The following is a 20,194-nucleotide window of genomic DNA, read 5'->3' on the forward strand; positions in this document are numbered from 1 at the left end:
ATTAATTCGACAGTATTGATTGATCTGGAGTAGGATAACAATTTTCAAAAGAATTTATTGAGGCCATGGCCTCTTTTACGAGGTAATCTATCCTCTTCACTGCAGTCTGATATAGTAGAAATATTGTATATGGTTCTTTAACTAATTACATCTGAAAATGTGGTCTAGAAACCTCTGATTACGGCTCTCTCTAACCCTACAACGCAATCAGAATGTATTGCCGAAGATGCTTATACATGGACTAAGGTAACAAATTGTGTAGGGACTTTAAGGATTTGAGTAAATATCCATATATTTGTCTATAATCTGAATAGCTTCCTTGTTATTTCTTAATGAAAGGGTCGGCTCTTCTTCGAGTATGTTCTTCTATCTTTTTGGGTAAAAAGTATGTTCTGTATGATTATATAGATTTCATGGCTCATTGTAGTTTACATTTCGATTCCTGATATTTGTGATTGAATTCAGTTTTGCTTGATCTAGTTTGAGTTAGTTGACATGAATTTGTGATTGGTAATTTTAACCCTTGATTTTTTTTGGTTAGTGGAGCTTCAATAATATAAACTTTTGAGCGGATTATGCTTTTTAGTTTGATTGAATGGATTGAAATAACATCTCGATTTTGCTGCCCAGAGTGTCCCTTATGGACTTTCTTTTTTGTGCCCTTAGTTTCTAATTCTTAATCTCTCTGGAAATTAGGTTTTTTTTTTCCTTCGTTGTTGTTTAATTTCTCTGCTTATTTTCATTGATTCACTATTTATGTTAACTCATTTAATTACTCTTGTTGTTGTACAAAAATAGTTAGCTTGGAGAGTCCTATGTAATAGTAATGTTGGTGATATCTCTCTTAACACAGGGTGTACTACACAAAGTTTTGAGCTACAGTGCTTAATGCACAAATTAGGAGTCTACAAGACCGACTGAACAGAATCGATAAATCATTGAGAAGTAGCTCAACATCTGAAACTCTTTTCAACTCCAGTGTGGTAAAATAATCTAAACCACCAATCCCTTCATTTTTCCAGCTTCTATCTTGTTATTTTTCCAACATCTGAAACTCTTTTCAACTCCAGTGTGGTGAGGCGGTTTGTAATTGTACCAGCAATAAAGTCTCAGTCTATCTGTTTTTGCATTATTTTTTTTGCTAGGTTGTATTGAGCTCGAGTTTCACGCTCTTCCCATGTTGTTTGTCAGTCATACTTTGAACTCTCATGTAGGATCTATGTTTTTCTTTTAGTTAGATGCTTACCTATTTTGTTTTTGCAGGTCTTCCTTCTCTGATTGCAGTTCCTCAAGGCTGTAAAACATCCAACTGTCTTGTTAGGTAAGCTAGTTATGTATGTCCGACAAATATGCGGAGTGCTTTGTAGTTTATGAATTGAAGCTTCAATATTCAAGTTAATTGGAGTTTCTTAGAGATATATGCCTAGCATTTGTAATGTTTTGCCATTTGATTATGAGCTTGTTGTACAAGTAGGTATGAAGGAGATCTCTCGGTTGATGCAGTAACAGATTGGTTTGCAATAACGATACTGAGGTTACCTCGCATTCCTTATTACACAAAGGACACATTGGTACGTTGATCTTCTTTCGTTGTAATAGATGCTCGACACTCCTCAGGCTTCTCTGATTAGATTATTTTTATTATAAGACCACCTAAAAGATTTCCAGATTGACACTAAATGCCTCACTATCCATCAACTAGTCCACTGATAAAAAAACGTTGTGATATGCATTGACATTGACAGTGCCTTTTAATATCAAGTCTCGCTTGGAACTTCATGCCATCTAATGTTGGTGATTGTTCCTTATATGCATGGTCTTATTAAAGTCTCATTCACTTCTCTTAGAAAAGAACCTCAAAAAATAACAACATTGTTTTATTCTCAAGGATTATGAAGCTCGTTCCATTTATTGATTTATTCTATTCTTGGCACCATAAAAATTAAATATATTATTCTTAGGTTATAATCGTTGTTCTTTTAAGTGTTGTCAAGCTATGGAGTATGACATCTTTTATTTTTATTTAATAAAATGGTATTGCAGATTTGCAGAGAGCAAGAGCAAGAGCAGTTGGTAAATCTCGTCATCCCATATATAAATCATACCATCCAGATAGATGATAAAGCACTCAAGAAAAACAAGGTCAAAATAACGACTCTTATGGGAAAGCAAATGTAAGGCTAGTTTCCGATACCGCGGCCTCCCGCTCTAACTTCTATCCAAATACCGTATGAAGCTGAAGAACAACATAGAGTATTTCTGTTGAGTAAATTCTTAGTGAATATATGATTTCAACAAAACAAGGAGATGAATTTGCCTTTTTTTTTTGTACGTACATAGATTAGGTTTATTTTAGTTGTAATATTCTTTCTGTTTTCAAAAGGATTGGAATATGTATTACATTTAGTTATGGCATTGGTGGCAATGACTTGTAGTATATGATAGTGGCATGGTGTTAATGGAAGTTATATTGTGGTATGCTAGCTTTTCTGATGGTGGTATAGGCGTATAGCTAGTATTTCATTTAATAATTTTTTTAAAATATTATTTTTGTTAATTTGAGGCGTTTTTTTTTGTCTAAATAGCCCAAGCAAATCATTGTTTTGAGGCGTTTTTCACACATTAATGTGGAAAAAAGATGATTGATTTGAGGCGTTTAAACAAAAAACGCCGCAAATAAATCATTTATTTGCGGCGTTTACAAACGCCGCAAATGAATACCCATTGATTTGCTGCCCCTCCATTTGCTGCTACGCCAAAAACGCAGCAAATTAATATAAAAGTGACGCCTCAAATAAATGTTTTTCTACTAGTGAATAAAGCATTCTAAATGCATCCTAAACATATTTAGAACCTTCCCCAATATCAAAACTTGAATATTTGATTTCCTAGCATCATAATTATTGAATTAGTGATTGAGATTGGTTGAAAACTCTTTGCAAACATTATACTTTAATTTTCAGCAATATAAATTCATTTAAAAACTTTCCTAAACCAAATTATCATGCTTATAACACAAAAATAATAGTTTTAATAATTCATACTCATTCCACCATGATTTAAAACCATTAAAACATTAAAATACATGCTTTAAATAATTCAAATCCTTGTTTCAATGTAATTACATAATCTGAAAATTAAATTATTTTTTAACCATAATATATAATCTGAAAATACTAATAAATCATAAATTTAATTCAAGAAACATAAATCAAATTATTAAAACATAATTAAACATTAATTAGTTTTAAGGGTTTAGAAATAACCAAAAGTGAGGGAAAGGAAGGCTGGCCGGAGGGTGCAGCGGCGCTAGGTGGAGGAGTATGACGGTGGTTGTGCTGCCTCATACGAGAAATAAGAAGAGAAGGAGGTTGTTGCACGCGTGGAGGAGAAAGGAGGAGGAGGGCGGCTGACGGCCAGCGGCGCGGCAGCAGGACGTTGGTGGAAGTAGGGCAATGGTTCGGCGCAGGTGGCTGGTGGTGGTGGCGACGTGGTGGTCGCTGGCGCAAAACAGAAACATCTGAGTGAGGGGAAGTGCAAGAAACACGAGGTAAGAGAAAGAAAAGAACGAAAGAGAAAGGAAGAAGAAGAAGTTACCGGCGGCAAGGTGGTGAAGGACGACGGAGGTCGTTGGTGGCTGGTCCGGCGGCGTGGCGGCAGCAACAAGGAGGTTGAAGGTTGAGGGTCCTGGTTCACGTGAAGGAGAAGGGAAGGGTTCTGGGTTTTTTCCTTTCACGCGCGTTAAATAGGAAGAGGAGGGAGTAAAGAATTTTGGGTTTTTGTTATTTGGGCTTCACCCAATTGGGCTAGAATTAGGATTGAGGTTGCTTAAATCCAAAATGGTTAGGATTGTATTTCCAATTTCGAACGTGTTTTCGTAATTCAAATTATTTTCAACGTAAAATTCTAAAATTATTTTCAATGTAAAATTCTAAAATTATTTTAATTTCATAAACCGTTGAAATATTTAAAACGTATAAAAATAAATATTCGTTAATTACATATTTATTTCTGAAATTCGTAAATTCTATTTAAATATAATTAACTACACGTCAAAATATAATAATAAAATGTATAAAATTACGGGGGATTACACTCGGTAAAACCCCCGAGGGTAGCTTACATTTGCTCTGTTCTACATGGCCAGGATTATCCAGACAACCTTCCCAGTTCCATACTCGGAACAAACGCGGTTTTGTATTTGATCGGTTGTTGATCCATGACAGGTTGATCTCTATGAAGCTACTTCCTTTTGTTTCAATTATTGTCATGGTTATCATTTTCTTGTTATAAATTGAATTTGACTACCTTTTCTAGGTATAAATTGAGGACAATCATGGATGGAAGTTATGCTTGGATTGGACTTGCTGCACCAGGTGTAGCCGGATCTTGGCAAACCGAAACAAAGCTGTGCTAACAAGGGGTCAAGAGTGGATTTGTTTCATGAAGGTACTTATAACTTGTTTGCATGGGTTCCTGGTTTCATTGGAGATTATGTGTACATTGAAGACATCATAATTACTCAAGGTGCTCATCTCTGACCTCTGAATAACGGTGTTGTTTTTCGATAAATTTTGGGTAACCTATTAGTTGAATTGGGAGATCATTGTGCAAATGCGCAAATATGTGGGTTTGAATCCCACATAGGTTATATTTTGATGTGCCTAGCATTTTCTAAAACAATTAGAAATAGAAAAGGAGGACTATTTATCAAAGAGGGCGCAAAAAAATAAATTGTCTTCCCCGAATCAATCAAAGAGGGCGAAAGTGGGTGCCTTTCTTGATTTCAATCAAAGAGGGCGCAAAAGAAAATTGTCTTGCTTGATCAAATCAAAAAGGGCTAAAAAAGTTGCCCTCTTCGGTTTTAATCAGACAGGGCGAAAATAATTGCCCTCATTAATCTCAATCAAAGAGGGCGAATAAAATTGTTTTGCCCTGCGAAGCTAATACAACGAGCCTAACAGGGCGACTGAAGGGCGATTTAAAAATCGCCCTAATAGCCTAAAAGGACGAGTTTTACATCTAAGACTAAGAGGGCGAGTTTTTTCGCCCTCTTTGATCTTATATGTTGTAGTGAGACTTATAATCTATAGAATAAGTTTGTATAGTCAGGTCAGTTTGGTCCCTGCAGTATAACTGCTACCTCATGGATTACATATTTGGTGATTTTTGATGTTTGGAATACATACTTTACTTTACCAAAAAAAAAAAGAAAAGGTACAACTATAAGTTTAGTGTTTTAAAGCATACACCAATAATAAAACCATCAAAGAGTATTAAATGAAGATTAGATAATTAGGCAATATGATTGAAATACTGACATATGTTTATCATTATTTTTTTAAAAACCGTACAATTGCACGGGTATTATACTAGTTAGAGGAGTAAAATTCAACCATAGTGCGATATTTCTGAAACGGAGAAAGTATATTGTTATTTATTATATGAATCAAATTTTTAAAAATACCCAAAAAGAAAAAGATTGACAATCTTTTAGGCACAGCCGTACAATGAGTAGTACTCCCTCCGTCTCTTTTTGTTTTTTACGTTTGGTATTTTGCACGCGTTTTAGCGACTAATTAATGTGCATTGAGATTTTTCTAAGTTTTTATGTAAACGAGAAAAAATACGTTTATTTATAATGTTTTCACTCTTATCAAAATTCTGATATTGAGGAAATGAGAAAAAGTTAATGTCTCAATGCAAAAGTGTGAGAAATTAAATGACTCAATGGATTTAATTGGCTAAAATAATAATTTAACACAAATTTTGATAGAATATTAAATCATTTATGTGATGATATAAAAGGAAATGTAAATAACATTTTGAGACACCCAAAAAGAAAACAAAAGGTCTTGCGCGCACAAGGTGTACAATAAATTTATTGTACACCAAGATAACTTTAACCCATTTTTTTATAACTTTAATCTAGTTTTGATTAACTTTTATATTAGTAAAAAAAAGTTGATAGATAAACATTTTAATGGGTTAAATGATTAATGTTATACATTATTAGTAATTTTGAAGAAATAAGTTAAAATGAAAAAATTTATCACTAAAAAATAGATAACTTTTACATATATAAGCTTAACTTTTTAGCATTTTGAGTTAACTTTTACTCTGGTGTACAATATTTATTGTACACCCATTGTAAATAAGAATTTGTGAAAAGAAAAAACGTAAAGAACAAAAAGAGACGGAAGGAGTAAGTAGTTGTTGTTGGCATTTAAGTAACGGTTCCTCCATTTCTCACTTTTCAATCTCCCAAATCATTGTTCCTCTTCCTCAGGCCCAAAATGGATACTATATGCCAAGAACATTCTTCCGTCGATAACAACAACGATCCAAATACAAATTCCCTCAACACCCCTATCCTCCCAACCCGAACAGCCTCCCGGTTCAGAACCCGGTTTCCAAATTTCCACTGGGACGGAGTTAAACCAATCCCATTCGTAATATCTATCACCACCGGTCTAATTATCCGGTTCGCAATCCCTAAACCGGACAACGTCTCACCCCAAGCATGGACTCTTCTATCCATTTTCATGAGCACAATATCCGGTCTAGTTTTCGCTCCTTTACCGGTGGGAGCATGGTCTTTCGTGTGCTTAACAGCAACCTTGATCACGAATACGCTGTCGTTTAAAGAGGCATTCAGTGCGATGACAAATGAAGTGATATGGTTAATAGTAGTGGCTTTCTTCTTCTCACGTGGGTTCGTGAAAACCGGTCTAGGAGACCGGGTTGCGACGTGTTTTATAAAGTGGATGGGAAGGAGAACAGTCGGTTTGGCTTACGGTTTGGTGCTGAGTGAGGCATTGATTTGCCCCGCGATACCGAGCTCGACGGCTCGAGCCGGGGGAGTGTTTAGCCCGGTGATAAAATCGGTTGCGGTGAATAATGGGAGTATGCCGTTTGATAACAAGTCGGGTAAGAAGATTGGATCTTATCTAGTTATGGCACAATTGCAGGTATGTGTATATGTAGTTGTTACTTTCCTTGTTCTATCAGTAGTAGAGTGTATTTGGAAATGAGTGTCATAGTGCAAAGACCACGTATGTGACCTTATTTGATGAGGTGGAAATGTTTTGGATAAGGGATGTTTCATGTTTGAGATTGTGGTATAGAAAAAGGGGATCTTTTACCAAATTAGCTACTTTTACAATTTTATTTATCAAAACGGCTACTTTTAAAATCTATTTACCAAACTAGCTACTACGTATAATTTATTTACCAAAATGACTATTTTTATTTTGTGGCAAAAACAATTAAATTGGTTTTGTTTGATGCATTTTTTTAGTATAGTTAACCGGCTTTTTGGGGGTTTAGTTATCTTTTATTTTTGTTTACTTTAAACTCCCAATTAATTTTTCTTTTGAATTTGCCCATAAATAATATAAAATGTTACTCTTGATGGTTTAATTTTGATACATACACGATACAGTATAGTAATACTTTAAGTTCATTTTTTTTTTCCCATTTTAATATTTTAATTACGTTTACTTTTTGACAACATAAACTACAGATGTATGTCAGACACGATACGACAAGACCCGTTTATTAAAAGGGTCGGGTAAGTGTTGAGGTTTACAAACCTGTGTATGTCAGACACGAACACAACCCGATACAACATACTTACCAACTTTATTGTTAGATGTGAATCAGCCACAAGGGCAATATAAATTTAAAATTGGGAGATTGGAGAGGAGATGAGGCACGTTGTACACAAATCCTCAATCTCAACAACTAGACCAAGATTTCACCGGTCTTTATTCTTAAATACGTTGCTCTTCATTTGAATTTTACTTATCTTATTTGAAATTTTTGGTCTGAATGAATGAAAAAAGGCGATGATAATTTATTTAAACTTTAGTTAGGTGCCCTGTAATTTTCTCTTATTCCGTACCTTCATTTACTTATTCAATTGTAAGTTGAACTTGAAAGTCTTTTACTATCTAATTTTATTTACTTGGACTTCCGGAAATGCATTTTAGCTTAAGTGGATTTACAGTTGGAAAAATTGATATTGACAGTTCCAACTATGGCCGTTTAACTTTTAAAGGTCCCAACTTTTGATTATTCTAGAGTGGTCTCAACTTTAAGGTGTGTTTTCCAAGAATGGTCATTTGGTTTATTAAACTATTAATTAAGTTGATTTAAGCATATCATACTGTTCCATTTACTTCATTTAATTAAAAAATATGATTATTGCACGAGAGATATGAGTGTTAATTAAGTTATTTAGCACTTAATTTTAACTAAGGGACCATTTTTGGAAAACACTCTCTATAGTTGGGACCACCCTGACATAATCAAAAGTTGGGACCTTTTAAAGTAAATCGGCCATAGTTGGGACCGATAATATCAATTTTTCCTTTACAGTTTTATGAGTAACTCAATTGTAATTGAAAAGAAGATGAAGAGAGAATTTGGTTTCAAAGTATAATTGCTTATTTGTGGATTTGCTTATTTTGCTTGATATTTGTCTCGGAAATGGTTGGGCTTGGTGTGACAATGTGACATATATCAATAGTTGGGGCGTCCACTTTGTCAATGAGTTACAAAATTAGACCAACATGTGTATTGCTATTTCATCAATCATTAGTATCTCAAAATGTGTTTTTTAAGGTAAAGGAAAGTCCTATTTCCTGTACACAATTCAGGACTTAGGAGTTGACCATCTTACCAACCAAACCATATTTGCGGTCTTCTTGATTGTGAATTTGTGATACGTTACCATTTACAAGTACAAATGGATATGGCCCGGGGTGATCCGAGGCTCGACCTGACATGAAAAAATACGCCTTCAGCCATGACATGAAGTCGTGGACGTGAGCATCATTTTTATAGAAAAAACACACGACTCGACCAGACACGACAAAACACGCTAAATTTAGTAAAATTAGGATTAGGCACGGTGGGCCAGCCCGGCCTGGCACGACGGTCCGTATGCATGGGTCTTGTGTTGGAAATTTTGACCCGGCTCGACACGATACTGAGTGGACTTGAAGTGGGCCCGAAACGTGGGTTCTTCCCGAAGTCAGGCCCGACCTAGCCCGTCCCACAACCATCTTTATGTACAAGTACCACTGATAAAATAGACCCGACCTAAACCATTTCCGAAATAGGCGAAACCGGATAACCCGAAACTAACTTGACTTGTACCGAAGCCAGATAACTTGAATGGACCCAGCCGAACCCAAATCTACTAAGTTATCGACTTGATCCGTACCAGACTCGAGATTCTTGTACACATAATTAACCTATTAAATTCTATATCCAAATAGCTCGGACTTAAAAGTTTCTTAACCTGAACCTGACTGACCTGAATGGATCCAATCTATATCCGATTCAAACAAGCCAATTTCTACCCCTATTTACGAGTCTAGTGTATACCTTTTGATTTTTGTTAGAGTTATGGTATGTATTTAGAGTCCTCCGTACTATTCCCTTAGTTTAACAAGTTTTGCCCTTTTGGTATTGTGTCATACTTACTGCATAAAAAATTTCCCCTTGGAACAACTCAAGCGTCACTAATTCACAGAATCACAAACCCATAGACAACAGAATGACAGGATGACATGCTTTAATAAATATATCCCATGAACATGTTCCAAATCGTCACATAGCATGACCAACTCTACGATCACGACACCTGTCCGCCTCACATTACCCCATTGTTCTCACCCACAACTTAACTCTCCCCTCACCCTATTTTTTTAATATTAAAAAAATTTAGTGAAACAGTCTTCCCCATTTTTTCCTACTTTTTGTTTAAGGAGTACATCACTTATTTCCGGCCTTCCATTTCCCTCCTCACATCGTTGCATCCGCAAACTCTTTCTGATGGAGAGCTTAGCCCTCCTCCCCACTCTCTCTCTCTCCACCACCACCACCACCTCAAAAGCTACCGCCTTCCTTCGCTCTTCCACCACTTCCCTCCACCATCGCCGCCCTCATCTCTCCCTTTCCCTCTCCTCCACCCCAAAACCCACCCTCACTTTCTCCTCCCACTCCCACTCTCTCTCCTCCAAACCCCTCCTAGCCCTTAAACCCCTCAATGCCACCGCATCCTCCTCCTCATCACCCGCCACCACCTCACCACCACCAACAAAAAGTGGCGCAAAACTAATCCCACTCATCCTCTCAGTCTCCGTCGGACTCCTCCTCCGTTTCGCAGTCCCCAAACCCGCTGAATTAACCCCCCAAGCATGGCAACTCCTCGCCATTTTCCTCTCCACCGTCGCGGGTCTCGTCCTTAGTCCTCTCCCCGTCGGCGCCTGGGCTTTCCTCGGTGTCACCGCCTCTGTCGTCACCAAAACCCTCCCTTTCCCCACCGCGTTCTGCGCCTTCACCAATGAAGTCATCTGGCTCATCGTCATCTCCTTTTTCTTCGCCCGTGGTTTCGTCAAGACCGGTCTCGGCGATCGCATTGCCACCTACTTTGTCAAGTGGTTGGGGAAGAGTACATTGGGGCTGTCTTATGGGCTCACCATTTCTGAAGCCTTGGTTGCTCCTGCTATGCCGTCTACTACGGCTAGGGCCGGCGGAATTTTCTTGCCGATCATCAAATCGCTTTCTATCTCCTCCGGGAGTTTGCCTGGTGGGGAATCCAGAAAGAAGCTTGGGACTTACCTTATTATGACTCAATTTCAGGTTTGATTTTGATCACATTGTTGATGTGGAAACTCAATTTTAAGTTTGATTTTTTTATTTTGTTCTTATAATTAGATCGCATTGTTGATGTGGAATTTCAATCTCAGTTGCTTGAAATTGGATTTTTGTGATTATTTCGTTATTTGCGGATCTTGGTTGTTCAAGTTTAGTGTTGCTTAGACCTGTTCATTGGGTAGGGGGTCTTAAATGCCCGAATTTGGATCGTTGATTTGGCAGTGACTGATTTGATTGGGGTTGATTAATTCTCAGTGACTGAAAGAAATTGGACTAGTTTTGACATCATTGGCAATTGAACCTATGGACTGAGGTATTAGATTTTGAGGCCATGTTGCCCAATGCAATGCAGGGGATTAGCCAACTTTTCAGATTTACACGGTTTTATTGTCATTGAGCTTTCCTGTCCTGTGTTATGATCGAGGAACACTTGGAGAACAGAGAGGTTTTCGGGTTACCGGCTTTTAGGATTAAGCGAATCCAGGGAAGAAGTTTGCATGATGAATGTTAGGATTTTGGCCTTGGTCGATGGCTGTTGCAGAATGTGGTTTTAAATTTTTCGTTTGTTTTGTGGTAAACCTTGTTGTTTGGCCCGTTTACTATGGTAGTACAGTACCCCATTTCTAGGATGATAGGCTATTATCTTTGGCATAGAATCAGATGGAATTTAATGAGAGAAGGAAAGGGTAATGTAAACCATCACTTTATATGGGTTGTTACTTGTTAGGTATTAAAGTGGGAACAGAATCTTTTGAGAAAATGAAAGGGTAATGCAACCATTACTTTATATGGATTGTTAGGCATTACAATGGAATGGAATCAAATGAGAGAGGGAGGAGCGGGATTGAGGGTAACTGGTATCATGTGTTTCCACTAGTTTGGGGAGGATAAGAGGGAGATGGACTCAATTACCCCCAGGTAAAGAAAACTTATACCATACCCCTCAACTCAAATAACGAAAATACTTTACTAAATCTGTTACCAGACTTACCAGTTACCACACTTACCACTTACCAGCCCTTAGAATCTACATACCAAGCGTGTTCTAAGGGTGAAGTGCAAGTAGATATGTGACCTCCGACACATCCAGCATGTTATTTGGGTATAGAAAATAAGATTGATTGGAGAAGTTGAAAAATGCTGCATTTTTTAGAAAACTTATTCGATTGTCACTCGATATAGGTTTTGGTGGTTTCTAAAAGGAATTATTTTGGCAAATGGGTTACCGGAGTGAGTTCTGTTAGAACATACAGAGAACTAGTCCTATATGCACAATATGTGCGTAACCTACTAACCTGTGTATGAATCTCAAGTTTTGCTCTATCAATTGACATACTACTAAATTACATATTTATCGAACATGGTAAGATTTTTAACCAATTCATCTTGTATGATTATTTGAATAATTTTACATGACATTTTACGTGGACACCAAACTCCTTAAGAGTTGGCTTATAGTACGTAGTAGAACAGAGATAAGTTTATGTGGGTTAAACTTCTGAAATTAGTTTATTTAAAGTGAATATTCTGGCAAGCTTATATTTTATTTTAGACACATGTCACACATCAATATTGAGGCTGTAGAATTTTGCTCATTAGATTTTACTAATGCATTAATTAAATAAGAACTTTTGTCTGAAAATTTAGCTAGAGCTCAACTCTCCTCCTATCAAATAGAAAATTAAGTTTAACTCTCTAATCTCGATAGTAGGTGACTAGGTGGTATATGGAGATCTAAGTTACGGACTTCAGAGGTTTTATTCATACTGTTCTGGGACCTTGATGTTGTTATGCTTCCTTCCTTTTTATGTCCCTGATTCAATTCGACAGTTAGTGGTTTGTGGTGTACTGGTGTTCGATGTTCCATTTCTTTTGCTTATTCTCTTGCGTAAAAGTCGGTGATTGTTATGTCAAGCCGCTTGTATTTTTAACTTTGAACTTTTGAAGTCGCAACTACAGAAACATAATCTGGATCCAGGGTTGTGACGTCTGACTGTAAATAATTTTATCTCTAACAAGGATGGTGTATCTTAGCTTGTAGTGGGAATTGAGCTGGTTTATGAGAGTGAGGGCTCTTGTTTGGATGAGTTTATAGATGACAGTGAGGCGAGTGAGCTGCTAAGTATTCTCCCTATTTCTTTGTAGATTTCATGACAGCTTTTTTGTTCTTGATGCTGACTAGTCTTTACTAGATTAGTATAATGTAAGACATGGAGCTTACCGCCATCTTGTTAGTATTTTTCGTCTAAATTGGAACTTGCCAACTTACACTATCTAATGTAGAAAAAACATTACTTACGTTTTAGTAGTTTTCTGTAAAAATACCGAGCATTTAGAATGCCTCCCGCTTTGAAGGTAAAAAATTATGCAGAAGCTTTAAGGGATGGTGGCTAAATTAGAAGATATCTTCTTAAGAGTCTTGAGCAATAAGAAGACTTTGGCATGAGCTAAAATGAAGATTTTGTGGGGTGGATAGAATTGGATGATCTGCAACCTGCATAGGATGAGAAGAAGCTTTAGTGAAATGTCATATTAAAGGGTCGCAAAGAAATGTTGTATGATAAGATTTTACTTGGTTCAGCTGAGATCATTAAGGGCAAGCTATTTTATGTAATTGTGTTACTTAAGTACTTGTAAGGAGGATCCCAAATTCCCAGTTCAGGGTCCCGTCATATCCATATGTCATTAAGGTTATTTATTGTTGTTATTGCTCATTTTAGCTCTAATCTCCATTTTTCTCTTTTTTTTGCTAAATTGTTTTGGAAATGTTGAATTACTGAAATAAACTCTCTTACCACTTGCCATCAATTGACCATACTTTTACACAATAAGTTTTGTATACGAGTGTATCATGAGTTCTTGACCATCTATCATGCTATTATCAGTTGGTTCTAGACTACAGTAGTTTTTTTCTCTGGTTAATGTGGGTTCAAAATTTAGAATCTAATCTAAAAGCCATAGTTTCTCATACCTGTTGGAACTACTACTAATTGTTAGTTTTTCCTCTGCTCAAACTATTCTATTGTTGTTCGGTAATGTGGAAAATAGTTCCTGAAAATCCTCATTGCTGTTAAATTTTCAAGTCATTCCACTTAACAGTTTTACACATTCAAGTACTTGTTGTTTGTTTAAAGTAAACAAATTGAGTAAATAATTTCTTATCACTGCCAAGCTGAGTGTTGGATGGTTCCTTGTCTTGGGAGACGGGAAAATAAATAAATAATCTGTAGTATTTATCATTTTTCTATTAGTTCCATTACCATCTAACTTTATTAACCTACCACATAAATGAAATGGACTTGATTATAACTATTGGTTCCTTGTGTGCATGGCAGTCTGCCGGTAACTCTAGTGCTCTTTTCCTAACTGCTGCAGCTCAAAACCTGTTGTGCCTCAAATTAGCCGAGGAACTTGGTGTTAAGATTGCATCTCCGTGGGTGTTTTGGCTCAAGGCTGCTAGTTTACCAGCATTTGTGGCACTCTTACTCACTCCACTTATTCTTTACAAGCTCTATCCCCCTGAACTCAAAGACACCCCAGAAGCCCCTGCTTTAGCTGCGGAAAAGCTGAAGAATATGGGGCCTGTCACAAAAAATGAATGGGTGATGGTTGGTACAATGCTTCTTGCAGTGTCACTCTGGGTATTTGGGTAAGTATAATAATCTTCTTATTCTCTGAGTTTTGACTAGCATAATACCTTTGTTTTTGTCTGGGATTACGTGTGGTTTCATTGATTATGATTAGATATGCTACTCCCTCCGCCCCCTTTTTATTCTTTACGCTTTCCGTTTCTAGTGTCCATTTTAATCTTTACATTTAGAATCTTTCCTTTTATATAGCATCATAAATGTCCTTAATATTTTGTCAAAAATCATGCAAGTGATTATTTCAATTAGTTAAAATAACTTGGACACTAAACATTTTACACTTTTGCAGTGAGACATTAAAGCTTTCACACTTTCCCAATGTTATATTTTGGATAAAAATGAAAAATATTATCAATAAACTTAATTTGCATTGTTTAAATTAAAAAAAAAAGAATAAACCTTTATCAATATTAATTAGTCGAAAAATCGCATGCATGATACCAGCCGTAAAGAATAAAAAGGGACGGAGGGAGTACCTTGCACACATATATTTCTGTACTATACACTTTTGAACATGTGTTTTCATTTCTTTTCCCTGGAAAGTCCTTTTTTAAAAAATTGAACCAGTTCCTTGCTTTTCCAGCATTACATTGATACATATGATGGTCTATCAAATCATGGTCATGGATTTAACATATGTACCAGTTTCTCTTGACCATTTTGACTCCTTTTTTCTGTTTAATTTCTGTAATCATAAACCCTAAAGTGTTGATTACTTGAGCTATTTCTTTTCTTGCAGGGAGAAAATTGGTGTGTCAAGTGTTGTTGCTGCTATGCTTGGACTGTCAGTGCTCTTGTTGTTAGGAGTACTGGATTGGAATGATTGTTTAAATGAGAAGTCAGCATGGGATACTCTTGCCTGGTTTGCCGTGCTCGTGGGAATGGCCAGCCAATTGACTAATCTTGGTATTGTATCCTGGATGTCTGGTTGTGTTGCAAGGAGCTTGAAAACAATGAATTTGAGCTGGCCTGCCGCATTTGGTATACTCCAAGCAGCTTACTTTTTCGTGCATTACCTATTTGCAAGTCAAACTGGCCATGTTGGAGCTCTGTACTCCGCCTTCTTGGCCATGAATATAGCATCTGGAGTTCCTGGTGTGTTGGCAGCATTGGCCTTAGCTTATAATACTAACTTGTTTGGAGCACTTACACATTATAGTAGCGGCCAAGCAGCAGTATATTACGGAGGTGCGTGTCTTCTGTATGAATATTTCATACTTCCTCCGTTCTTATTTACATGACACAATATTGTGTCATGTAAATAAGAACGAAGGAAGTATTTTTTTCAAGTTTCGGTTTTAACTTTGGCTAATACTGTTTTTTGCTTCTAACAGCTGGGTACGTGGACCTTCCTGATGTATTTAAAATGGGTTTCATTATGGCGGTCATCAACGCTACAATCTGGACCGTTGTAGGGGGAGTTTGGTGGAAGATATTGGGGATCTACTAACATTGTAGTTTTTGTTAGGAGGTTTTTTATTAACCCTCCTTGTATAATCCCATTTTACAGGATGAGATCATATCATTTGCTGGAAATGCCAGTCACATTCTTTTTGAGTCTAGTCAGAGTTGGAATATAGTTTCTTTTCTTGGTGGAGGTTTGATAAAGATGAAACACTCCTGAATACAATGAAAGGAATTTTGCCTTTTCTTTCCTCTCGAAACTTGCATTTTTTGAACCGAGGATGTTTCAATCATTACTTACTGATTTTTGCACACCCACTATGAGAGCATAGGAAAAGGTGCTCTACTTGTATTAGGGCTGACAACTTCACCCTGACCCAACGGATAACCGCTCCACCCGCCCGAATAAAATGGATGAAAACCGACAAAACATGAATTTTAATCGGGTGACGGGTGGGTGGGGTGGTGGATTCGGATGGTGCATCGGTTGATTTCGGGATGGAGGTGGATTGAGCTCCACCTGATCCACCTCCGATCCATTGCCAGCCCAGCCCTATCTTGCATAGAAGTGTACCAAAAATTAACAAAATGATGTGTCAAAATCATTTCCCTGCATAATGCTTCCGAGCTTGTTCCCTTATACTTCGTATTAGGCTAAACTACTAAACTTGCAAACAACTGAAAGACCTCAACTTTCAGAATATTAGCTGTTTGAGCTTGAAACACAAAATTGCATATGCCTGCGCACAAATGCCACCTGATGCATAGTTGCCTAATGAAGCTTTCGTTGTGCATACAATCAAAATTTTGGCATACGGTGTAGAAAAAAGAATAGAAATGAAGTTCAACATCAGGCCGCTTAATAGCAAATATCGAACAGGAAATCAACAGGGTAAAGTATGGAGGTGGTAAGTGGTAACCCAAACAATGCACTGATGATTTTCTTGACAAATAATAGCAGGAAAAAATCCTGCATGATGCATGTGAAACGAATATTCATCCACTCAATCTCCTCACACCAGGAAATTCATCAACCAAATTAAGTTTTTCAAGTATAAACTTTTCCTGCTTGGCATATTCAGTATCCGGGTTTTCTGTGAAATTCGAATGTAAAGCATTCCCAACACTATCCACTATTGCTGAAGTAGTCATGGAAGATTCTATACATAAGATAGCAGTAATGGCATCCAACTGAGTCACCTCATTCCTGAACATCAGTCTTGCATGAGCCTGTGCTAGCCGAATTAGACTTTCTAACATTCTCACAGTTATTCTTGCAGCATTTTCTGTTCCTGATCTTCTTTGCAGTTGGTAATAACTCGAAATTACTCTCTCAGCTTCTTTTGTAAGTGTTGGCTTAAAGTACCCTTTAACAAAACTAATATACCTCCGTATCATAGAAAGTGACCAACAGTTTGTTAAATCTTCATCATCTTTTACTCTAACTGGTTCCTCCTCAGCAAGAATATGGGATGAAACAACTTTATCCCACTCGGGGTTTTTCGTGTCCAATAGAACCAGAACTATATCGAATCTGCTCAGTAAAGGACCCGAAAGTGTAGTATTGACAGATAAAGGTTGGCTGGGATCATACTGTCCCTTTGGATTTGTGGCACCAAAAACAATGGTTCTTGTACTAACAGTTGTCACAAGACCAGCTTTTGCAATGCTAATTGTTTGCTGTTCCATAGCTTCATGTATGGTAGCTCTGTCATGTTGCCTCATGCTGTCAAATTCATCGATGCAGCAAAGACCGCCATCAGCTAATACAAGTGCACCAGCTTCGAGCATCCACTCACCAGAATCTTTCACGGCAGTGACAGTCAACCCAGCACTTGTGCTTCCTAGTCCAGTTGTCATAACAGCTCTGTTACTCAATTTAGCAGCAAATTTCAGAAACTGGGATTTTCCTGTACCGGGATCACCCACAAGAAGCAAGTGGGATTCTCCTCTTACCTTTGTCCCTGAAGCATCAACATGCTGCACACCACCAATAAGGGTTAAAGCAACTGCCAACTTCACAGTGAAGAGACCAAAAACCTGGGGACATATAGCTTTGAGAACTGCATTCCTCCCTTTCAGTGGGGTACTGCTGAATTTTTCCCAGAATTTCTTGAATTTGATAATAGTTTCATCAGGTATGTCTAGCTCGGATTTTAGCTTATTGGTTAGTCTCACATGATTGGCAACCAAAACAGGCTCAAGATCACATCTGACATCTTTCAAATCTGAAGACCATTTTGCAGTCAAAACACCAGTAATAATCACATCATCTCCTGCCTTAACAATGTCAACTAGGTCATTCTGCAAGATGACACGGATAGAACGCGGTATGGATCCAACACCCAACAGTTGGGCGCTTTCTTGGATCTTGATTTCTTGGTAATCATGGAATTTAGTGCTGTTTTCTACAGGTACAAACTTATTGCCTTCACACTCCTGAGATTTGTCTGAGAGGCAAGCCAATGGTGGTTTTATAATGTTCCCGGTTTCTAGCTCAGGATAAACTGGAAAAACTGACTTACATTTCCTACATTCGTACCTCCTTTCACCTTCAATTGTCTTAATTGCACCTGATCGTATTACAGTCCCTTTGAGGGTTAGAAGAATGTTACTATGCTTCACCCTCACCTTTCCAATCCTAGGATAAGTCTCTACAAACAAACACAACAATTAACCACTTCAACCCATAAAACTATGCAGTTCAAATAATACTATAATTTACTTAGTGAAATGCAACACAATCATATTGAGCTCAATGATACACAAAATTCATCGATTTCACAATCAATCGTGCTCACCAATGCATCATGTTGCACTCTATCAAACATTATATTCTCATCCCATCTCATTGCATACTTTTATTTCCAAATGCAACAAATTGAAATTTGACAAAAATTAAATAATTCGGAAAAAGGAGAAAAACAAACCTGGAGATTCAAGGGGAGAGCCCAGTATACTAATGCGAACATGAACATTTTCCTTAATGGTGGAAGATGACCCGCCTGGAGAATCCTTCAAAATCAACCTCTACACATCCAACCCAGATGCCCAAATTAGAAATACTTTTCCTAATTACATACCAGATAAAAAATTTCCTTTCCAATTGAATGCCTAGATATATTAATCTTCCTAATTCATGCGCTATACTCCCTTAATTTTGATGAAAATTTCTGGGAAATCGAAGATTAATTAAGTGAATTCTTACCTGAGCAGAAATAGCTGCAAAATCAAATTTGGGCAAGTAATCCGTGGGTTTGGAGAAGATGAGCTGAGCAACTTGTAGATGATCGTTCATAAGCTCTGCAAAACTGAAATCGGAGAAATCAATCTATAGAAGGAGAGAGAAAGGGGGTTAGTGAGGGGAGAGAGCATACTCGATGAAAATAGGGAAGTGAAGGCGAGAATCAGGAGAAAGAATGAGGGAGCGGAGTTGGTCGGAGTGGTTGGTGGTGAGGAAGGTGACCATGTCTCTGTATATTTCATCGTCGGCTGTTACCTCCGGCAAGTACATTTTCTGGGGTTTTGGAAATTAAGCGGGAAACATAATGGAGGGGGAACTTGGTGGTTATAGAGAACTACACGACTACGGAGTTAATCAGGATGGTAATGAGACGGATCTGGACCGGGTTTGGGCTGGCGAGACCCAGAACCAGATCCAAACCCGCTTTTTTTGAAGGTGATTCACATTTGACTCCGATTCACTAGGTTTTAAAAAATCAAATCCAGACTCACATCCATTGGATGTATTGGTTTAGAGTTCGAAATGGACCTTAAATGCGTTTAGGTATATTTCTTTTCCTAAAATTTTTATCGCTTTAGAAAAAATATTTTAAGGATGCGTTTTATTCAACTTATCTGATTTGAACCCAACAGATCTGAACTTATTGAAACTTTTTTGATCATATCTGAACTTATCCGAACTTATTGGAATTGACCAAGCCTGATTTATCTAGTTGGACCTTATTCGAACTTAATAGTAATTAATTATAGTTAATTAATAATAATAAATACTCCGATAATAATAATATTCATAATTAATAATAATGATTAATTATAATAATCATTATTAATAATTATACAGAGTAATATTAATTATTATTATTATTATTTTATTATTATTAATTATAATAATAATAATAAATAAAAAATCAATAATTATAATGGATGCCATTTAAAAAAAATTAATTTTGTCATTTAGCGTTTGCCTTTAACCTATTTTTTCGTTTAATAGGGTGATATGTTTCTTGAAATACATATCAGATATTGATGTATACTTCCTCCCTAAGAGTGTACGTCTAAGACCAACTGTTTTTTAGGTGCTATAATATCTTGTATGGTTTGACAAATGACAATATTGTTTATTTTCTGTGAACTGTGATTTCCATAAAACGTATGGAGAAAACTCTGCCTCAAATGTCAGAATCTCTATACATGTACTTCCTTCATCCCTTAATACTCGACCTGTTTTG

The 20,194-nt window shown here is 37.0% G+C and overlaps 3 protein-coding genes across 4 annotated transcripts; 2 read left to right on the top strand and 1 right to left on the bottom strand.

The window, feature by feature from the left end:
- The first annotated feature begins 6,272 nt into the window (after nucleotides 1–6,272).
- LOC130472302 (dicarboxylate transporter 2.1, chloroplastic-like) lies at nucleotides 6,273–8,708 on the top strand. The gene is made up of 2 exons (XM_056842910.1): nucleotides 6,273–6,971; nucleotides 7,526–8,708. Exons 1-2 carry the CDS (start codon nucleotides 6,297–6,299, stop codon nucleotides 7,562–7,564), a joined length of 714 nt encoding a protein of 237 aa, XP_056698888.1. The 5' UTR covers nucleotides 6,273–6,296; the 3' UTR covers nucleotides 7,565–8,708.
- A 953-nt stretch (nucleotides 8,709–9,661) lies between these two features.
- LOC130472301 (dicarboxylate transporter 2, chloroplastic-like) lies at nucleotides 9,662–15,982 on the top strand. The gene is made up of 4 exons (XM_056842909.1): nucleotides 9,662–10,656; nucleotides 14,007–14,320; nucleotides 15,058–15,506; nucleotides 15,653–15,982. The coding sequence occupies exons 1-4, from the start codon at nucleotides 9,847–9,849 to the stop codon at nucleotides 15,766–15,768; spliced, it is 1,689 nt and encodes a 562-aa protein (XP_056698887.1). The 5' UTR covers nucleotides 9,662–9,846; the 3' UTR covers nucleotides 15,769–15,982.
- A 413-nt stretch (nucleotides 15,983–16,395) lies between these two features.
- LOC110802504 (probable DNA helicase MCM9) lies at nucleotides 16,396–19,302 on the bottom strand. 2 transcript variants are annotated; one of them, XM_022007925.2, is made up of 4 exons: nucleotides 19,100–19,302; nucleotides 18,931–19,025; nucleotides 18,653–18,752; nucleotides 16,396–18,376 (listed from the first exon to the last, which is right to left on the bottom strand). In XM_022007925.2, exons 1-4 carry the CDS (start codon nucleotides 19,206–19,208, stop codon nucleotides 16,719–16,721), a joined length of 1,962 nt encoding a protein of 653 aa, XP_021863617.1. In that variant the 5' UTR covers nucleotides 19,209–19,302; the 3' UTR covers nucleotides 16,396–16,718. The 2 variants fall into 2 exon arrangements, with proteins under 2 accessions (XP_021863617.1, XP_021863616.1); XM_022007924.2 differs by having other exon boundaries at nucleotides 18,931–19,033.
- Nucleotides 19,303–20,194: the final 892 nt, after the last annotated feature.

This window comes from Spinacia oleracea, chromosome 4, assembly GCF_020520425.1.
Source record: "Spinacia oleracea cultivar Varoflay chromosome 4, BTI_SOV_V1, whole genome shotgun sequence".
NCBI lineage: Eukaryota > Viridiplantae > Streptophyta > Magnoliopsida > Caryophyllales > Amaranthaceae > Spinacia > Spinacia oleracea.